The 19,100-nt window shown below is 38.0% G+C and overlaps 1 protein-coding gene across 1 annotated transcript in view; it reads left to right on the plus strand.

Moving 5' to 3' along the window:
- SND1 (staphylococcal nuclease and tudor domain containing 1) overlaps nucleotides 1-19,100 on the plus strand; it is a 407,468-nt gene that overhangs the window by 161,343 nt on the left and 227,025 nt on the right. Inside the window, exon 12 of the mRNA XM_008509590.2 lies at nucleotides 17,295-17,395. Within this exon, the coding sequence (XP_008507812.1) occupies nucleotides 17,295-17,395 (101 nt within the window). The remainder of the gene's footprint in view (nucleotides 1-17,294; nucleotides 17,396-19,100) is intronic.

Below are 19,100 nucleotides of genomic sequence, written 5' to 3' on the forward strand. Positions count from 1 at the left end.
CTTGTCATCACTTCAGTAGGGGTAGCATTCCCACTGCTAGGAAAAGATGGAGGATTCCTTTGCAATTCCCAGATATAAATCTCCTTATGAATTCCCTTTAAAAATTTTTTTAAAGGTTGCGTTAAATGTTATACACAATTAGCATAGGTCTGTACTGTTATTTTTGAAAATAAGGAAGTAGGAACATGCAAGCACTGAATAAGAATTGGTCACAGGCCTTCTGGAGAATTACAGTTAGGGAATCTAGCCTCCCCTCTTGTCAGTGACACACAACTTAGTGCTTTTTAAGGAGGGTCACTAACTAATGTTACCTTAGATCACACCTTAACTCTGGATCTTTTGTTTTCCTTCTATGGTTATTTTTTTTTCCTGATTATAAAAGAAATATATGTTCGTCGTAGTAAGTTTGGAAAGTATAATGGGAATATAAAAGTAATTCAAGTAACTATTTACATTTTGGGATATTTTCTTTTACTTATATATATCTATTAGTTGAATCCATCTATATGTCCGCCCTCACCCCCACTCCCAATTGACAGTATAACTCGAACATTTCCCCACATCCTTAAAAAGGAACTTTTTTTTTTTTTTTGAGGAAGATCAGCCCTGATCTAACATCTGCCAATCCTCCTCTTTTTGCTAAGGAAGACTAGCCATGAGCTAACATCCATGCCCATCTTCCTCTACCTTTTATGTATGTGGGATGCCTACCATAGCATGGCTTGCTAAGCGGTACCATGTCCACACCTAGGATCCGAACCGGTTGACCCCAGGCCACCAAAGCAGAATGTGCCCACATAACTGCTGCGTCACTGGGCCGGCCCTTAAAGGAACTTTTAATGTAATAATTTCAGTGGCTTTATGTCATTTTAGTCCATGATTGTATGATAATTTATTTCACCAATCTGTGTTCATCTTAGATTTTTTTGAACTAAGGTAATGTGGTCAAAAATCAAAATTTTTTCAACTTTCAAAACCAACTATGGTAGGTTTTATTTTATGTTTTAATAAACAGGTCGTACTATGTGATGGAATCAGCTAGATTCACTGAAAATATGAAATCACAGACTTCTACGCTGGGAGGATCTACAGTTTAGAGGGGTTAAGGACAAGGAAACACCTATGTATTAATTGATGGTGTTGAATACTGTTTTAGACAGGATTTGGTCATTTAAGAAGTGTCATAGCTTGTTTCCCCCTTAAGTATTGTGTATTTTATTTCATTAAAAAAGTAAACCTTGGGCCAGCTGGTTGCGCAGCAGTTAAGTACAGATGTTCGCTTCAGCGGCCCGGGGTTCACCGGTTCAGGTCTCGGGTACAGACATGGCACCGCTTGGCACACCATGCTGTGGTAGGCGTCCCACATATAAAACAAGTAGAGGAAAAGCTCAGGGCTAGTCTTCCTCAGCAAAAAGAGTAGGATTGGCAGCAGATGTTAGCTCAGGGCTAATCTTCCTCAAAAAAAAAAATAAACCTTTTGGGATGAGCCTGGTGGCACAGCAGTTAAATTCATACCTTCCTCTTCAGTGGCCTGGGGTTTGACAGTTTGCATGCCAGGTAGGGACCTGTGCACCACTTATCAAGCCATGCTGTGGCTGTCCCACATATAAAATAGAGGAAGATGGGCCTGGATGTTAGCTCAGGGCCAGTCTTCCTCAGCAAAAAGAGGAGGATTGCTGGCAGATGTTAGCTCAGGGCTAATCTTCCCCCAAAAAATAAATAAATAAAATAAAAATAAAAAGTCAACCTTTTATGTTTCCTGAGATTTTAATTCTCTAATTTTAATCTTTATTCCTTTTTTCTTAAATTTCATTTAGCCTAGTTCTTAATGCTTACTTTACTTTCCATTATTCTTAATTTTTTTGAAAATAATGTAGCAAGAAAATAGTCTCTTTGTATTTTTATTTTTGATTTGCTTGTATAGATCAACAGGAAGTGTAGCTATCAGTTGGGTAGTTTTGGAGAGAAGAAGAGTCAATAAGAGAAGTTGGAGGTCTCTATCTCTCGGCCTCCTCATGAACTACTCCTTCAGCCCCTGGCATTGTATCATCCATTTATTTTAAGGGTTTAAATTTTAGCTTCTAAAATGACTCAGACTTGGGCTAACCCTGCTAGACTGTAATTCTCTCCAGGCATATAACAGACTTAATTTACTGAAATGACTTAATTTTACTGTGGATTACTATTCTCGTTCTTCAGATTTTATTTGCTCTGACATTTAGGATCTAGTCATAACTCTTTCATTGAATTTCTGTTTAAATTGGGGAATTCATATAACTTTACTGAATCTGCTTTCTCTTATATAGTGATATATGCTTGCGCTAGGTGATAACTGTGGCCCCTTTCCTTCTTATTTTAAATACGTCATTCATTTTACTCTAGCCCTTAAAAGCTCAGTTAACTGAGTTAGAATTTTAAAAGTTGTCTTTAATTATATAATAAAAATATTTAAATCTTAATTATTTTTTAAAAAGTAACTTACTAAACAGATGCAATTTTTGTTTTCACTCTTTGTAAGTTAGCCTAATTCCAAATTGTATGAATTTGCCATTTTGTATTGCAGAAGACCCATCTTGCATAACTTTTCGACAGGTTATTTCACTCTTCTGAGAAACTATTATTGTTATAGACGTTGTTAATGTGGTTTCCCCATCACCACAGCCCAGCCACCTCTAAGCAGCTAAAAAAATATTCTCCGAATGTTCAAGACCAGCAAAAATGTAAAAAAAAAAAAAGAGAGAGAGAGAAGCAAAAGGAAAACCTCTCGTAGACGAAGATTGATTGCTTGATAGATTGTGGAATTATTAAAAATTGGTTATATTCGTACTTTTCAGGTTTGAGAGTTGCTTGTTAGACCAATACCAGTTAGGTAGTTCTTCTCCCATGTGCTCCACATCACAGAATATGTCTAACATGCTTACAATTTCCTAACTAGACTTTTGAACCCCATACTTTAGCATTGGATGTTTTATTGATTTAATTGCTATATTCTTATGTTTATTATAATGTTTACTCACAGGAATTTTGTCAGACGTCACTAACAGAATACTCATTTTGTTAGATATGATACAGTAGTTCAATTTATAACCTTCTGTCAGTTATAGCCGTTTCTTATGCAGGTTCTATTTATAAGTGCATCAGTCTATTTAATCTGAACATGCCTATGCATCTTGGTTTACCTTTTACAGAGAAAATAGTATATTATGGACCTATCCTTTCTATTTCAGCATGTAATTAACCTGAAATTTCATTGTTATTCTTTAGTATATGTATATGCATTACTGTTGTGAGTTATATATATATATGTGGCATTTTTTCTAATACAGTAAGTTTGAATTCTATTTCCTGCACCTGCTGGTTGTTCTGAAATGAACTCTTTGATTGAGCTTTAGACTATTCTTTTGAGATTGTTTGAGAAATCTCTCCTTAGGGTAGTTTATAAGAAGATCTTGGCCAGTGATTGCAGTAAACTCTCATCTGTAGTTTGAAACCTCAATTGCTGATTTTCTAGTGTTTGGAGGTTGGTGCTTCTGTGTAATCTTGGTGGTTGTATCAGAATGCTCCTCATACTCTCTGGGCATTTTCCCATTACCCTCTAAAGCTGCTAGAAGTTTAGGCTTTGTTCTTCTTTCCCAAGGAATTGTCTGAACTTCTATGGTTATTCTATAGTGGAGGATATTTTAAAATATCATCACTGGGGCCGGCCCCGTGCCTCAGTGGTTAAGTTCGTGTGCTCTGCTTTGGCAGCCTGGGGTTTCACTGGTTCGGATCCTGGGCGTGGACATGGCACTCCTCATCGGGCCACGTTGAGGCGGCATCCCACATGCCACAACCAGAAGGACCCACAACTAAAGTATACAACTATGTACTGGGGGCATTCGGGGAGAAAAAGCAGAAAAAAAAAATATCATCACCATCTTCTTAGGCTGGTCTTAGGATGATCAGATTAATTTATGGCTCAAAAAGTTGTCTAATGAGGGGCCTACCCAGTGGCACTGCAGTTAAGTTTGCACACTTGGCTGCAGCGGTCTGGGGTTCGATTTGGATCCCTGGCGCAGACCTACGCACAGCTTATGAATCCATGCCGTTGCAGGCGTCCCACATATAAATTTAATAAAAGAAGATGGGCACAGATGTTAGCTCAGGGGCAATCTTTCTTAGCAAAAAAAGGAGGATTGGCGGCGGATGTTAGCTCAGGGCTAATCTTCCTCAGAATGAAAAAAAAATTATCTAATGAGTAAACCAACTTTCCTGTTCTTGAGATATTATCTCATCTACTAAAAGACACTTTCTTTAATGGCAGAAGCATAAAAATTCTTTCCATGCTAAATTATGGAGGAGAGCTCATTGGGACTTTGTGTTCATTTCTTTACTCCTGTGCCATAGAAGAATTTATCATTAGTTTCTCCACTTTGGACTCTTGGAGGTAAAAGCAGGAGAGAAGTTGGTTCAGCTGATAACGAAGAGCATCATATAGAAATTACCACACATGACCCCTTGTGGAGAGATGCATTGCTATGTGTACCAAGGATATATTCAACCAGGCTAAGTAATGAAGATAGGAGCATCCTTGAAACCTGAATTAAGTCCAGTTCATTTTAAGTGAGTGAGTGTGAGCAAGAAAATATGGAAGCAAATGCTGCCGGTAATTTGGTAAAAGCCTATAGGAATTGTATTTTTTGGAAGAATCTTTCCATAGTTTATAGCTGTGTCACTTGTGGCATCCTCAACAGTGGCTGTGCTGTTTGTCCTGAGCAGATGGCCTGTTGTGAGGATATTTGCTTTCCTCTGAAGTGCGTGGTTGATTGGTTGATTATTTGGACCATCCCCTGAGACATAGGCACTGAGAGATTTCTTCCTCTTTATGAGAGAGTAGCTTTTAAGAAGAAAAAACGGATTTGGTTGCAGTTCTCTGAAGTGGTCAGATTAGGAGATTAAAATATTTCTCATATGGTTGACTCTGACGGCTTAGTTGTGTTTGTTAATCATTGTTTTTCTGCATATGCCATCAGTTGCACTCTCAACTGATTCCCAAGGCACTTTCTCTTATTCTGAAAAGTAAGATTTTTATCCTTATAGTAAGTTTTTATTGAAGTGGTTCTCAGTGTACTTTCTCTTATTATGGCTGCAGTCTCAAAAGTGTATCTTCATAGATAAACAAAATATGGTATATGCACACAGTGTGTAGACTCTGCCATAAAAGGAAGTGTAGTACTGATGCATGGAACAGCCTCGATGAACCTTGAAAGCATTATACCAGGTGAAAGAAATGAGACACAAAAGACCACTTATTATAGTTGCGTTTATGTGAAATGTCACGAACGGACAAATCCAAAGCAGTCAGTAGATTGATGGTTGCCAGGGGCTGGGGAAGGAGGGAATGGGAGTGACTGATCAATGGGTAATGGGTTTCTTTTTGGGTGATGAAAGTGTTCTGGAATTAGATACCGGCAATGGTTGCACAGCATCGTGAATATACTAAAACCCACTAAATTGGAGTACTTGAAAATGGTGAATTTTATATTGTATAAATTTTATCTCAAAGATGGAAAGGTACATCTGTATGTTGGCACAATGGCTGGTTAATGAAGGACAAGAAGTACTTGGTGTTTCTTTCTTGATGCTATTGCTGGCTGTTATTTTATCCATTGAGTTAAGTGATGTTGAGAGTGGGGATAGGGGTGGCAACTGAAATGTCCTAGGAGTCCCCTCATTAAAGGAAACGTATACTTGCCCAGTGACTTGCTAATTCATGGAAAGTGCTGTTGGATAATCACCTTTAAGTTCTCATTATTAATGGGGATAGGAGAGGTTTGGTTAACATGCTTGATTGATTCCAATCACTTTTGCATATTTACCATCTTTTACCTAAACTCAGTTTTGAAAATCCTTCTACTCTCCCTCTTTTTGGAAACTAGTTCCTAGGGTGTTGACTAAGTGTAGATAGCAAGCCTTATATTTTGAGCTGCTTTGGTATATGCAGGTGTGAATGTATGAATTAAAGCTTTACTAACAGGGGCAGTGACTGAGGAGGCACTTGATTGGTACATCAAACGTATTTTACCAACTTTTATCATGTCCTCCAGATTATCTGCTGCTGTGTGTCCTATTGCATCACCACCAATTCTTGATTTATGATGTCACACCCTTTGCTAATCTATGCATTATATTAAACTACAAAAGAAAACCCCCCAGGTTGACATCAGTTTTTACCGACTGCTGTGATGATTTAGGGGGACAGAATGAATTCAGTTTGTCACATGGGGAAGTCTGTGCTCCTTGTCTGCTCTACTGATGGGAAAATAGGATCAGAGGGCATGAGTTGGGGATGGGCACAGTCCTTCAGACGTTAGTAGCTCTTGACCTTGGAACTAAAGGAAGAACAGCAGGCTAGTCTGCTGCAGAATGTTGGGGCTTAGTGAATGACCAGTTGGCAAAGTAATATTTTACATCCTTCATCCACTATTCCTTAGCTGTATGAAGGGCTACAGCTAGGTATTAACAACCATCAACCAGTCCTATCAGACTTGTTAGTGACCAGCATGCTGAAATGCAGTTCCTTGTTACGTGACTAATACAGAAAACATATGGCAGGCAGGTGGTGGTGGCAGCATTATTATCAGTGCACAGTGAGATGGCAGTTCATTTGCAGATAGTGATGCCCACCTGCCATGGAAACAGTACACCACTGGGCACCTGGAAGCCCTCATGATTGTGTCCTTCTAACAGGGTTTAGCCTGCCCTGCATAGTCCTTATTGGTTGGCAGACAGTACTGAGTGGTGACCCTGGCCTCAGCCGGGGAGCTGGTGTGATGAAAGAGTCAGCATTGAAGTCTCTGTTTGTGAGCAGGCCATTTTTTTTTCTTGTAAATATATATGTTTTCTTTATATATTTTATTCCAACTAACTGTTTATTTTTTTAAACTTAATCCTAATTTTCCTTCTTCTAAATGTTATTTAAAACTTTTAATCTCAGAAATTCATGATGTGAAAAGTTGAAAATACCCTATAATTGTTCCTTTGAGGATAAGCCCTTCTAACAATGTTAAGTATATTCCACCAGATTCTGTTTCTATGTGTGTCCCTGAATCTTATTCCCACAAGTAGGATTATATTATAGGTACGATTGTGCATTTGCTTTTTTAATTTGGACATGTTCCCGTAGCAGAATGTGTAGATCTCCCTTGTTTCAGCAGCTACAGCATGTTTATTGAGAAGTGCTAGTAATACACTAGTGGAAAATAGCTGTGGTCACTGCCAACTTGGAACTCGTGGGCTAGTGTGGGGTTAGATCACAACTTATAATTATGCTATTATGTTTAATGCATAATGTGCATTTATGTTCAACTTGTACATACATCTTTGTTTCTACAGACTAAATTCCTATAAGTGGAATTGCTGGGTCAAAGGACATCCACGTATTAAATCTTAGTACAATTGCCAGTTTGCTCCAAAGATGTTCTACCAGTTTAAGTTCCTGTCACATGAAAATTGAAAGTTCATTAGACAAAAGCATGGACAATAGTGATTAAATTCAACTGGAGAACTCGATAGAGGTGGGAAAATTATGATGGGATCAATGATGGAATTCCTCCAAAGTGTAGATCTGCGCATGACAGATCTCCGAAGGAGGTCTGTTCCTCATAGAGGGAATGTGTCAGAGCAGAAGACATTCAGAATTATGTGACAATTTTAAAGGAAGTCAGAGAGCTAGGGACTACTCTGTAACACTCTACTACTGCCTCTAAGAAATGGGCAAGCACCCACGTTTAGTTAGACTTGTGGGACCTAGACGTGCAGCTTGAGTTGGTTCTGCTTTTTAGAAAGAAGGAAAATAGACCAAGGTACTTTATATCCGGAGAAAGGTGGAATAGTTTATCTTCTGTGACAACCTGAGACTTCTCCTCCTTTATCAATGGGTTATTGGACATGACTTCTAAGTATCATTGCCTTTAGATAATCACCTGTTTTCCTGGGAATGTAATGGAATATCCTCTTCAATTCCTCAAAGAGATTCTGAAATTGGCTGGATTGACATAAGAGTTGTCTGGCCTCTGCCTGGCTCATGCTGCTAAGTTATTTCCTTTTGCAGCGTATGAGTACAATAGCCTAAGCAAAACAATACACACACACACACACACTTAATTGTGGTAAAATGCACATTACATAAAATTTGCCATGTTAACCATTTTTGCATACAGTTCAGTAGTGTTAAGTGTATTCACATTGTCATGCCACCAATCTCCATCTGTCTTTCATCTTGCAAAACCGAAACATTAAACAACAACTTTCCATTCCCTCCTCCTCCCAGCCCCTAGCAAGCACCGTTCTTCCTTGTTTCTTTGAGCTTGGCTATTCTGGGTAACTCATTTAAGTGGAATCATATAGTACTTCTTTCTTGTGACTGACTTATTTCACGTAGCATAATGTCCTTGAGATTCATCCAGGTCCTATCATGTGTCAGTATTTTCTTCCTTTTTAAGGCTGAATAATATTCCATTGTATGTATATATCACACTTTCTTCATCCATTCATTCGTCGGTGGACATTTGGGTTGCCTCCACCTTTGGTTATTATGAACAATGCTGCTATGAACATGGGGTACAAATATCTGAGACCCTGCTTTCAAATCTTTTGAAGTGAATATACCCAGAAGTCAAATTTCTGGATCTTATGGTAATTCTATTTTTAATTTTTTGAAGAACCTGAGCAATATTTCTGCTTCATGTCTCTGATAAGTTAGCAGTGGAAACTGGAGAACTGTGAGTCTGGGAGAAGGCTTCTTTGTACAGATGCCTAGAGCTAGCTTACTTATAAATTTGGACTGTTTGGGATGCAAATGCTGCATTTGACCTAGGTTTCTTGTCCAGTGTTAATCACTTAGTTTCCAAATATGTATTTCTATTTGTGGGCTGGGGAGTTGGCTGTATGCATATATACTGTTTTTTAAAACAGTGAGGGTAAGTCGGAAGAGCTGGATTTGGAGGTGGACGTAGATGCAATGCAGGATGGTCTTTCATCCTTGACCAAAGGGTCAAGGAACTTCGTTTCATTTAGTAAGCCTCTAACTTCTGTGGGCAGTTCAGGGAGAGGGTGGTGTGTCTAAAGGAAGAAAGGCCTATGATGTTCACACCTGACTCTCTCGGAATCTTTTCTTAGCAACAAAACCGAGAATAATTTATGTAACAGAAGAGCTGTATCCTTGGGCTGTTTTTCTTTGTGCCATTGGCAGGCATTCCTTAAGAATTAGTATCTTTTTCTTCATAATTCTCCTTTTAGGTCATGATACACTTCTTTTAGTTCCTTTAGTTAACTAACCTGAATATGTATTTCCTTTTTCTAACTGACTTCTACATGCCAGCTCGTGGGCATGTGGAGAAATGGGTGTGCTCTGAACTTTAGTGAATGCAGGATGACTTTTCTATACTGACTTTGCTCACCCAAGCAATACCTAGCCCCCAGAGCAACAGGAATTTATTGGAACCGTTGGCAGGGTGAATACTTTAGCCCTCACTTTTATTGCTTAGGTTTCCCACTTTGGCCTTTTGGTGAGTGGAGATATTTCCTTCATAGCACTGGCATATATTTGCAGAAAAAATATGATGTAATCTTTTGTTTTCATCCATGTCTTAATAATAGCCCTTTTTTCCCCAGTAATTCTTCTTGGATGCCATTAAGCAAATCTCCTTTCTTCATACCCCTGAGCCTCTTGTGTTAGTTTTATTACTGCTGTTGTTTTAAAGCCTGGGTGACATTGTGTGTATTCTAAACAAAGGCATAAGTATCTCCGTATATTTGTGCTGCTTGTGTGGCTGGAACTCCTCCAGGGAGAGTTCTGGACGAAGTGATTTAATTTCCCCTGACTGCTGCTGACCTTGGAAGTTTTGGACACAGATGACTGTGATTGACACTTGTATAGAAGAGAAAAAAGACCCACACTCAACTTCCATCCTCTAGAGGAAGGCAGTCAGTGGGAGATGGCAGCTCAGAGGAGTAGGAAGAAGAGACATTCAAGGGACACAAGAGACAGTTTCCAGTAGTGCTTCTGGAGCCCCTGGTATTCTTCATTAGGGACGAAAAGTCTTGCATTAAAATTAGGTATTGGGATGAGTTATACCATGAGACAGTAATGAGTAACATAATGGTTGGAGCATTAGCACAAACACAGATTACACTTTTTAGATATATTTGTGGGTTTATAAGGACTTAAAAATCAAGAGGATTAATGAAAATGCTGGCAGCAGCAAGGCTATTTTCAAATAATGTTCTCTGTTTTTCTCTGTGATCCTCTCAGATTTACTTGAAATATTTTCAGTTGTCAAAACTGTATTTCCCTAATGATTTATATGTGCCTGTTATTTACCTCTATAATAAACTGCAGTATATTTTCTGGCCATTTTAATGTTATGTTTATTATCAGGTTATCTCTACTTCTAGAAATCTTTGCCAATCTCTGATGACCCCTTATATAAAATATGTTCAGGTATGTTTGTGGTTCTCATAACCTGTGTATGCTTCTAATTAAATATTTAGCAGACTCAGTGTTTTTCAGGGAGTAGTGATGTTCTCTTAAATGAATGCCTAATGTCAGATAGAGACTCTTAGCATCTCCAGGGGCCCCATATTAAGCTGGATTTTACGTTTCCCCTCAAAACAGATAAAAGCATCTGCCTGTCCAGCAAGGAGTGGAGGATAAGGGGTTCATTTTGTCAGAAATCCATCAAGTAAGAAAGCTCCTTGACTTTGTGCTTATAGAGGTTTGTAAGCACTGTAGGTTAACATTCCACTGATGAAAATGAAATGTGCTCAAAACAGTTCTGACTCTGTGGGATAGAGTTTGGAAGGGTGATTGTAGATAGGAGAAAGCAACATAAATCATGTGAATTAAACAACCAGTCTTAGCACCTAATTACAATGATTTGTAAGTGGGTGTTACAGAATACATCTAGGCTAGATTGGAGAGGTAGGAAGGGAACGGTGGTTTATGTCTCCTTATCTTTTCAGTGTAGATGTATAATTTTTATTCAATGTATTTGTGAAAGTTGAGCTCAAAGATGTGCAAGTGGAACATATAAATTTTAGCTTTTGATTGTGGTTATAAAAATAAATAGTTCACATCTACCAATAGCACATTTTCTTTCCAAAAATATCAATACTCAGCAGAAGCATTAATCATGATTACAAAAATAGATATTTCTTTAACCCGAGTTTCTAGTTACATCCATCCGTTAGAATAAATTTCAGATACTAAGGTAAAGAATTATAGAATTATGTCAGCAAATCATGAATAAATAAAATCCCGGCATTGAATTGGTAGAAGTCACTGGAAAGCATCTTTATCAAACTATTAAACAAAATATATTCTTACAATGGTAGTTACAAATTAGGAGGATTTATTTCCCTTTGTACAAATTTATTCTCACAGCCGAAATTGTTTTTTGCAACTGAAACGTAAATGGCTTATCTTTTTAGTCTAGTCGGGTAATAGATTTTTAAAAGATAAAGAGAAACATTTTATTATTTTATACCTAGTTTTTCATACTGTCTTTTCATATTTGATTTTAAAGTGTTTACAAGGATTCATAAAATATAAGACAACAAAAGTTCCCAGGACAAAATAAAGTTGGAACCACAAAAGGTAGGATCATACAATAGAGGAATGAGGCTAAGACACTTGGGCCACAACAGGTAGTCTAGGCGTGTATAGTCCAATATGGTGACCATCGTCATATGTGGCTGTCGAGCACTTGAAACATGGCTGGTTCAAATTGAGGTGTGCTGTACCTGCAAAATACACACGGAGTTCCAAAGACTTCACGTCAGGGAAAGAAAATAATCTCAATACTTTTTTTACATTGGTTATGTGTTGATATGATAATGTTTGGGATATTTTCAGGTAAATAAGAAATATTATTAAAAATAGCTTCATCTGCTTTTTCCTTTTTAAATGTGAACATACATATGTTGTTCTCATTTGTGACTCTCATTGCTTTTTTTGTCACCCCGTGCTGCCTGGGAGGAGGTGAGAGCTAGGTACCTCCCTAAGCACTTGTCCCTGACTGGACCGCTTAGCTCAGAGGTGAGCCGAGAGCCTGCCCAAAACGGGACCAGGAGGCTCTGCGGCAGTTTATCTTGAAGCTCCTCCTGTATCTAGATGCGTGGATGACTGAAGTGTGTTTCAAAACTTTAAATGTTTATCTGTCTTATGTTTTTAGAGTAATTACATGAGGTGCGTTTTAGCAAAGAAAAATATCAAGAATATTAAACATTAAAGAGTATTATGGAAGGTCCAGTTATGTCCAGAGCAAACAGAATGTTGATCTCTTTGTTCGCAGTCTTTCTAATTTAGTGAGGCGAGGCGCATCCTCCCACAACATCTCTACTTAACCTGTTAATTGAGATGATTCCCCACACTCTGCTTCATTTATCTTTGGTAAATAAAATCTCCAATAACTGATACCTGCAGAATTAATCTGGAAAATGTCTAAATAAATACTAAATAGTGTATCATTCTTTAAAATAAGCCCTACTTATCTCTAAGTTGGGATGAATATGTATGAGGTATATTCTTGTTTGCTACGGCTCCTTAAGGAGAAAAGTGTATTTAATTGAGTCTTTTTGTCTAATGATTTCAGCAGTCTCATGATTTAAGTCAGCATGCATCTTATTCATGTGTATGTGTATGTATGCTTGTATTTATCTCACAGATACTTATTTAGCACTTACTTTGTGCCAGGCTCTCCTCTAACAAAATCTGTCTATCTAAAAATAACTGACACATAGAGTTTACTACCAGTCAGCCCTTCTCTCAATGCATCAGGTATTTTAATGCATTTCTTCTTATAAGAGTGAGACAAGCAGAGTTATCCACGTTAAACTGAAGCACAGAGAAGTTAGCTGACTTATCCAAGTTCACGCAGCTCATATGTAGAGTTGCTGGGGACCAGACTTTGCAGCCTGGTGGCTCCAGAGTCCACGCTCTTATCTAAGCTATGTAAAATATTTTATTCTTACCTTTATCTCCCAGCTGCATTAGCCAGACTTGCCCACATGATGTTGTCATTTCTGTGTCTGGGGTGCACAGAAGCTTTCCATAACTACCTGGAAATTCTATCATGAGAGTGACGGTCATGTAAGAGCTTATTTTGAGAGGCAAGGTATTTATTACAGCTCTTAGTGAATTGATGATTGGCCGTGTTGAATAGTGGTTGGGATTATATGGTAATTATGCAAAACTGCCTCACATAACAGCCCTAGTTACACTAAAGCTAAACTCAGGCTGTGGCCTGGAAATGTTGTGGGTATGCAGTTGTTTCTCTCCCTCCCTTAGCTTAGCTTTTATGCAGATTTTGTCATTTTGTTATCATCAGCAATGATCATAAAGTCTATGAACTTCTTTGGTTTGACACTTTTCTAGTAATTAATTTTATGAAGAATATCCATACATCCTCAGAATTCCTTAGTTTTGTTATACTAAACTGCTTCCAGACTTTCTAAGAGATTGAGATATAAATTTGGTCTTAAGTTCTCATCTTAGTTCCTCTGAAGGGTCCTTGAAATTGCTTTCAAGGAGAATTCCACAATTTAATGGACCAAGGATGAATCAGATTGCCTGCTACCTTTTAATACCCTCTTTGGGAAACAAATAATATGGGAAGTTTTATATATACATATATATATATATATAAACCTTGTCTAATCTTTTATAGGAATGGCTTTGACTTAAGCTTTATCCCAATTTCAAAATACTACTCCCCTTCCCCATGCTTTAAATTAGTGTATTTTTGTTATATAAAACAGCAGAATGGTCAATGGCTTGACAAAGTGGTAGTAAGAATACTTAACCTCATTTCACGTGTCCTTCAGAATTTTATGTCTGAAAGTGTTCCTGATTACATATCTTTGTTCATGGAACACATATTTACTATATAAGCCCCTGCTGTACAGGGCCTGTGACAACAGTTTCAGTGAATAAAAGACCTGGTGTCTCCTCTCCTGGAGCTTACAATCTGTGTGTTCCAGTTTATAGTAAATGTAAGGTAGGAATTATGAAGGTCTAAGAAAACACTGTGTAGTATACCGGGTCTGGCTAAGTTATCTTCTAGAATTCTGGAGCTCAGTGATGCTCCAAGGTTCTAGTCTAGTGCTGTCATTTTCCAGGTGAAGAAAAAGTGAGAACCAAAGATGTGATATGACTCATTTGTAAGAGAATGACAGGTGGAACCAAGCAAGAGCCCAGGGCTCCTTGTAGTCATTGTTGTAAAGAGGGATCAGGCCCTGCCATTGTGCGATGTATATGTAAAATACTTGTATACCAAACATTCCAGGAGTTTCTTTGCTTGAAAAATGAGAAACACATCTGCATTAACCCATTGCTTCTCTTTAAGGCATGCCCTTCCACATATGCTTACCCACAAGCACAAAATTCAGGTTATCATTTATTCAGATGAAGACATTGGCAAGATTTGCAATTAGTTTAATTGAAACTGTTTAAACTATAGCTTTTCTTCAGGTGATTGACAAGTCAGTGATGAGTATCTAGAGATGAAAAACTCGAAGATAGGGGAACAGATCTCAGAATCCACAGGAGAGGGACATAAATGCTAATTACACACTGACTTTAATTCCTGGTTTGTCATAGCTGCCTGCAGGTGTGTGTCTTGGCTGTGGGCTATTCTTAGGGCCTCATTTGTATTTGAGATTTTCTTTAATAATGTTGCCTCCGCAATGAGCTCCTTACTCTGACTTATTTTCAGTTCTCTTTCTCTAGATATAGGAAAAAATGAATTGGAGATGAATGTAGTTATCAGTTCTTTGGTAACTGAAGATTAAAGGTTTTTTTTTCTTGTCTTCCTATTGATTTCCTTGGAAGACAGTTGTTCCATCCCATCCCCACCCCCACCCTCAGGCTGATCACATTCCTCACATTTACCCATCTCCTTAGCTTTAGACAGGTGAATAAGACTGAGCAATAATTTCAGTGAACACATCTCACTTGAGGAGTCATCTTTATATTTTCTTCTCTTCTATGTTGTTGTATTATGACAGTACTTCTCATAAGATAGATTTACCTTACCGTGTTAGCCCTTAATTGGCTTTCTCTCTAATATGGCTCCTTGTTGCTTTTAAAATCTTGATTAGATGGAGTAGTCAAGTGAGTGATGTGACAGTTAAAATTTTGAGGCAGCTGTCCTTTTCATAGTCGTTTTTAAAATGAGTTTTTGAGGAACAGACAGTTTGAAAGGATTTTAATGGTGCTCACCAGCAGTTTGGCTGAACTCGATGCTTGTGCAATATGCTGCCTTTAACCTGATCAGTGGAAACTAAAGATGTGTTTAGAAAAGGGGATTCTGGACTTTCAGACTGTGGGAAGGGCTTCAGGCTGCTTGACCCAACATATCTCTTCAGTACAGGTGTGTAAACCTTGACCATAACCAAAACCAAGTGTATTACTTAATTTTACAAAATAGACCCTGTATGTTTGCGAAGGAATATCATGTATTTGTTTCTAATACATAAACATGTTTATCTTAAAAAGTTTCATAATGAAAGAGCATTGCTCAGTATGTCTATATCCATATATTTAGTGCATATAATAGGATTAATCAGCTTTCCTATTTTAGGCTCCTAACTTCCTAACCTATTTATATATATATCCTTTCTTAATTTAAAACCAGAGGTTCTTTAGTCCATTCTATCCTTGTTTTTTTTCAAAACTTCCTTACTCCAACTTTGGTAATGGGTATTGTTAGCTGTGTCGTTTTGATGCACATACTGTGAAACCAGTCCCAGGCATCTTTGTGATTGTTATCTTGTTTGTTCTTCTTGATAGTTCTTAACTTGGTCCTTGAGAACTCATGGCACAATGAAATTTGCTGAATTTCTATAGAGGCATTTTATATTTTTTAAAAGCAGATTTCAAAGGAGTCTGAAAAGGTTAAAGAACTGCTCTGCCATAATGTCTAGAAGTCCTGCGGGAATGTTGCAAACCTTTTCTCTGTCGAGTATAATTTCTGTGGTCCTGAAATGTTCAGCCATTAGCCTTTCTCTTTTAGTGTCAGTCGTCTTTTGTTTGTTTCTTTCTTTCTTAAACTTTATTTTTTAGAGCAGTTTTAGGTTCACAGCAAAATTGAGCAGAAAGTACAGAGAGTTCCCATATTCCCCCTTGCCCTAGCACATGTGCTTCCGCCCCACTATCAAAAGTTCCTCACCAGACTGGTACGTTTGTTATAACTGATGAACCTGCGCTGACACATCATCACCCAGAGTCCATAGTTTACCTTACGGTTCACTCTTGGTGTTGTACATTCTGTGGATTTTGACAAATGTATAATGACATGTATCCATCACTGTAGTATGATACAGGATAGTTTCGCTGCTGTAAAAATCTTCCGTGCTGTGCCTGTTCATCCCTATCTCATCCCCTAACCCCTGGCAACCACTGATCTTTTTACTGTCTTCATAGTTTTGCCTTTTCTAGAATGTCATAGTTGAAATTATACAGTATGTAGTTTATTGATTGGCTTCTTTCTCTTGGTAATATATAGTTCAGATTCCTCCAAGTTTTTTCGTAGGCTGATAGCTCATTTTTTTTTAGCACTGAATAATATTCTGTTCTCTTCCATTCACCTCCTGAACGACATGTTAGTTGCTTCTGAGTTTTGGCAATTATATATAAAGCTACTGTAAACATTCATGTGCAGGTTTTTGTGTGGACATAAGTTTTCAACTATTGGAGCATATGGCTAAAGTATCTTTAGTTTCGTACAAAACTGCCAAACTGTCTCTCAAAGTGGACGTGCTATTTTGCATTCCCACTAACAACGAATGAGAGTTCCTGTTGCTCCACATCCTTACCAGCGTTTCGTGTTGTCAGTGTTCTGGATTTTGGCTGTTCTAAAGGTTTATAGTGGTACCTCATAGTTTTAATTTGTATTTCCCCAATAACATATGATGTGGAGCATTTTTTTGTATGCTTGTTTGCCATCTGTATGTCTTCTTTGGTGAGATGTCCAAGTCTTTTGCCCATTTTAGAATTGGGTTTTTCTTAATGTTGAGATTTAAGAGTTTTTTGTATATTTTGGATAACGGTCCTCTATCAGATAAAGCTTTTTTAGATATTTTCTCCCCATGTGTGTTTCGGCTGTGTTTGAGTTGTTGCTTTTTAAAATCTTAGACCCAGAAAATCAAACTGAGTGAGATGATATTTCACACTCTGCAGGCCTGTATGGCTGCTAGTGAGCTATGTTGCAGACTCCAAACCTTACTTAACTCCCTTAATTCTTCGTTTTCAGGTCAATGTGACTGTGGACTACATTAGACCAGCCAGCCCAGCCACAGAGACGGTGCCTGCCTTTTCAGAGCGTACCTGTGCCACTGTCACCATTGGAGGAATGTGAGTGTTTGGCTGGCAGGGACTTAGCCGTGGCTGAGTTCTCTCCTCATTCAGCTCTCGCCTTCTGTTCATCCTGATTGGCTTTCTGTTGCTTGACACAGTGGTTTATAATTGTTATGTGCCTGTGTAGCACTTTCTGTTTGCAAAGTACTTTATAAGCACTCATTAGCTAATGATATACTTTCATTATCATTATTATTTAAGATTTATTGGGCTCTGTGTACTTGGCACAACGTAGCATACATTATTACTGTTAATAATGCCATTTATTGAGTGTCAATCGAACCCTAGGTACTATCCAAAATTAGTTAGATTCTCTGCATAATAGTTTAGGAAGTTCAATTATAGACCAAAAAAAGGGGAGAAAGAGAGGTTAATTGGGCATTTTCTTTGTGTAGACATATGTAATCGGTAAATGATGGCTCTTCCTCTACTGTGCTACCTGCATCCTGGTTATATTCCAGAGTCTCTTCGGAGCTTGGTTGATGAACAGAGTCTTTCAAGGGAGGTATCTGATGGGGGAAAGAGGAAGCCTGCTGGGCCATGCTTCCACAGTAAATATTAAAACAATCAGTCAGTCCCCAGTAGCAGTTCTTACTCTGCATAAAATATACCAGCATGCTAATTGTTTCCTTCTCTTTAACAATCTTAAATGCTATTTACTACCAAACTGGTATTTTTCTTTTGTTTTAAGGGGGCATGGTAGAGGGGAAGAAAAGAATAGCTTTCTCATCAAACCAGGGATTGTCTTATTGAATGTACAATGAAACCCGTCGGGGAAAAAACACCTCTAAGCTACAGCATCCCTCTGAAAGTAAAGAGGATCTTGCAGCTCATTTACCTTCCAGAAACTCTCCTCCAGACGGGGCCCTTTTTCCCTCATTTGTGCTGTCACATTTGGAAATAAGTATTTTTAGCCACTGTTAACACTCCTGTATTAACGTTCATGAAACAATCTGAGACTTTGTTTTTGCCAGAGGAACTCAATGTGGGCTTTTGTTGTCATTATCTTAACTCCATTATAGGCATCCAGTGTTTTGATAGAAGGAGAGTCTTGACAAATCAGATAACATTTTTGAAATGGGAGAAACTGGGAAATATTTTGATCATTCTTGCCTAACGTGTATAACTTGCAATAGTGATTGTTACCAATTTGTCACCTCTTCCTAGGAGCTTGATGTGTGCTTCCCTGCCATGGAGAGCTGGAAAGTTAGGATTCCCCTCTATTAAAATTTTAACTGTTGCAAACAAAGAGTCCTCTCAGTAGATAAGTGCTCCTTCTATCTAATTACTGGTCAAAACAGTATCATCACCGTGAAAATGCACATCTTTATTTTTGGTAGATGCCTTCCATCCATGTTTATCTAACAATCCATTAGAGTGGATTTTTTTTCATTTGGTTACCACTGAAGGATATTTTTAAAGTAAATTTACACTTCTTAAAATTAGATGTTCCGGGAGTGTTCTATAGGAGTTTTTTTTAAAGGACAATTTGAGACAGCTGGTTTAAAATTTTTTCCAGAGTAGGATGTCATGGCCATGCTCCATGTCATGAAACCTTGAGGTTTCAACTGCAGTGAACTTGGCTTTGACTAAGATTATTCCTTCAGCCTCATCTGCCTTTCTGCAGAGGTAGGTGACTCTCTGTTCTAGCTAAGGTTTTGGTTAGTTTCTCAAGTCTTGGTAAGAAGGTGTCAACCCTTTT

The sequence above is a fragment of the Equus przewalskii genome, chromosome 4 (assembly GCF_037783145.1).
Source record: "Equus przewalskii isolate Varuska chromosome 4, EquPr2, whole genome shotgun sequence".
Classification (NCBI taxonomy): Eukaryota; Metazoa; Chordata; class Mammalia; order Perissodactyla; family Equidae; genus Equus; species Equus przewalskii.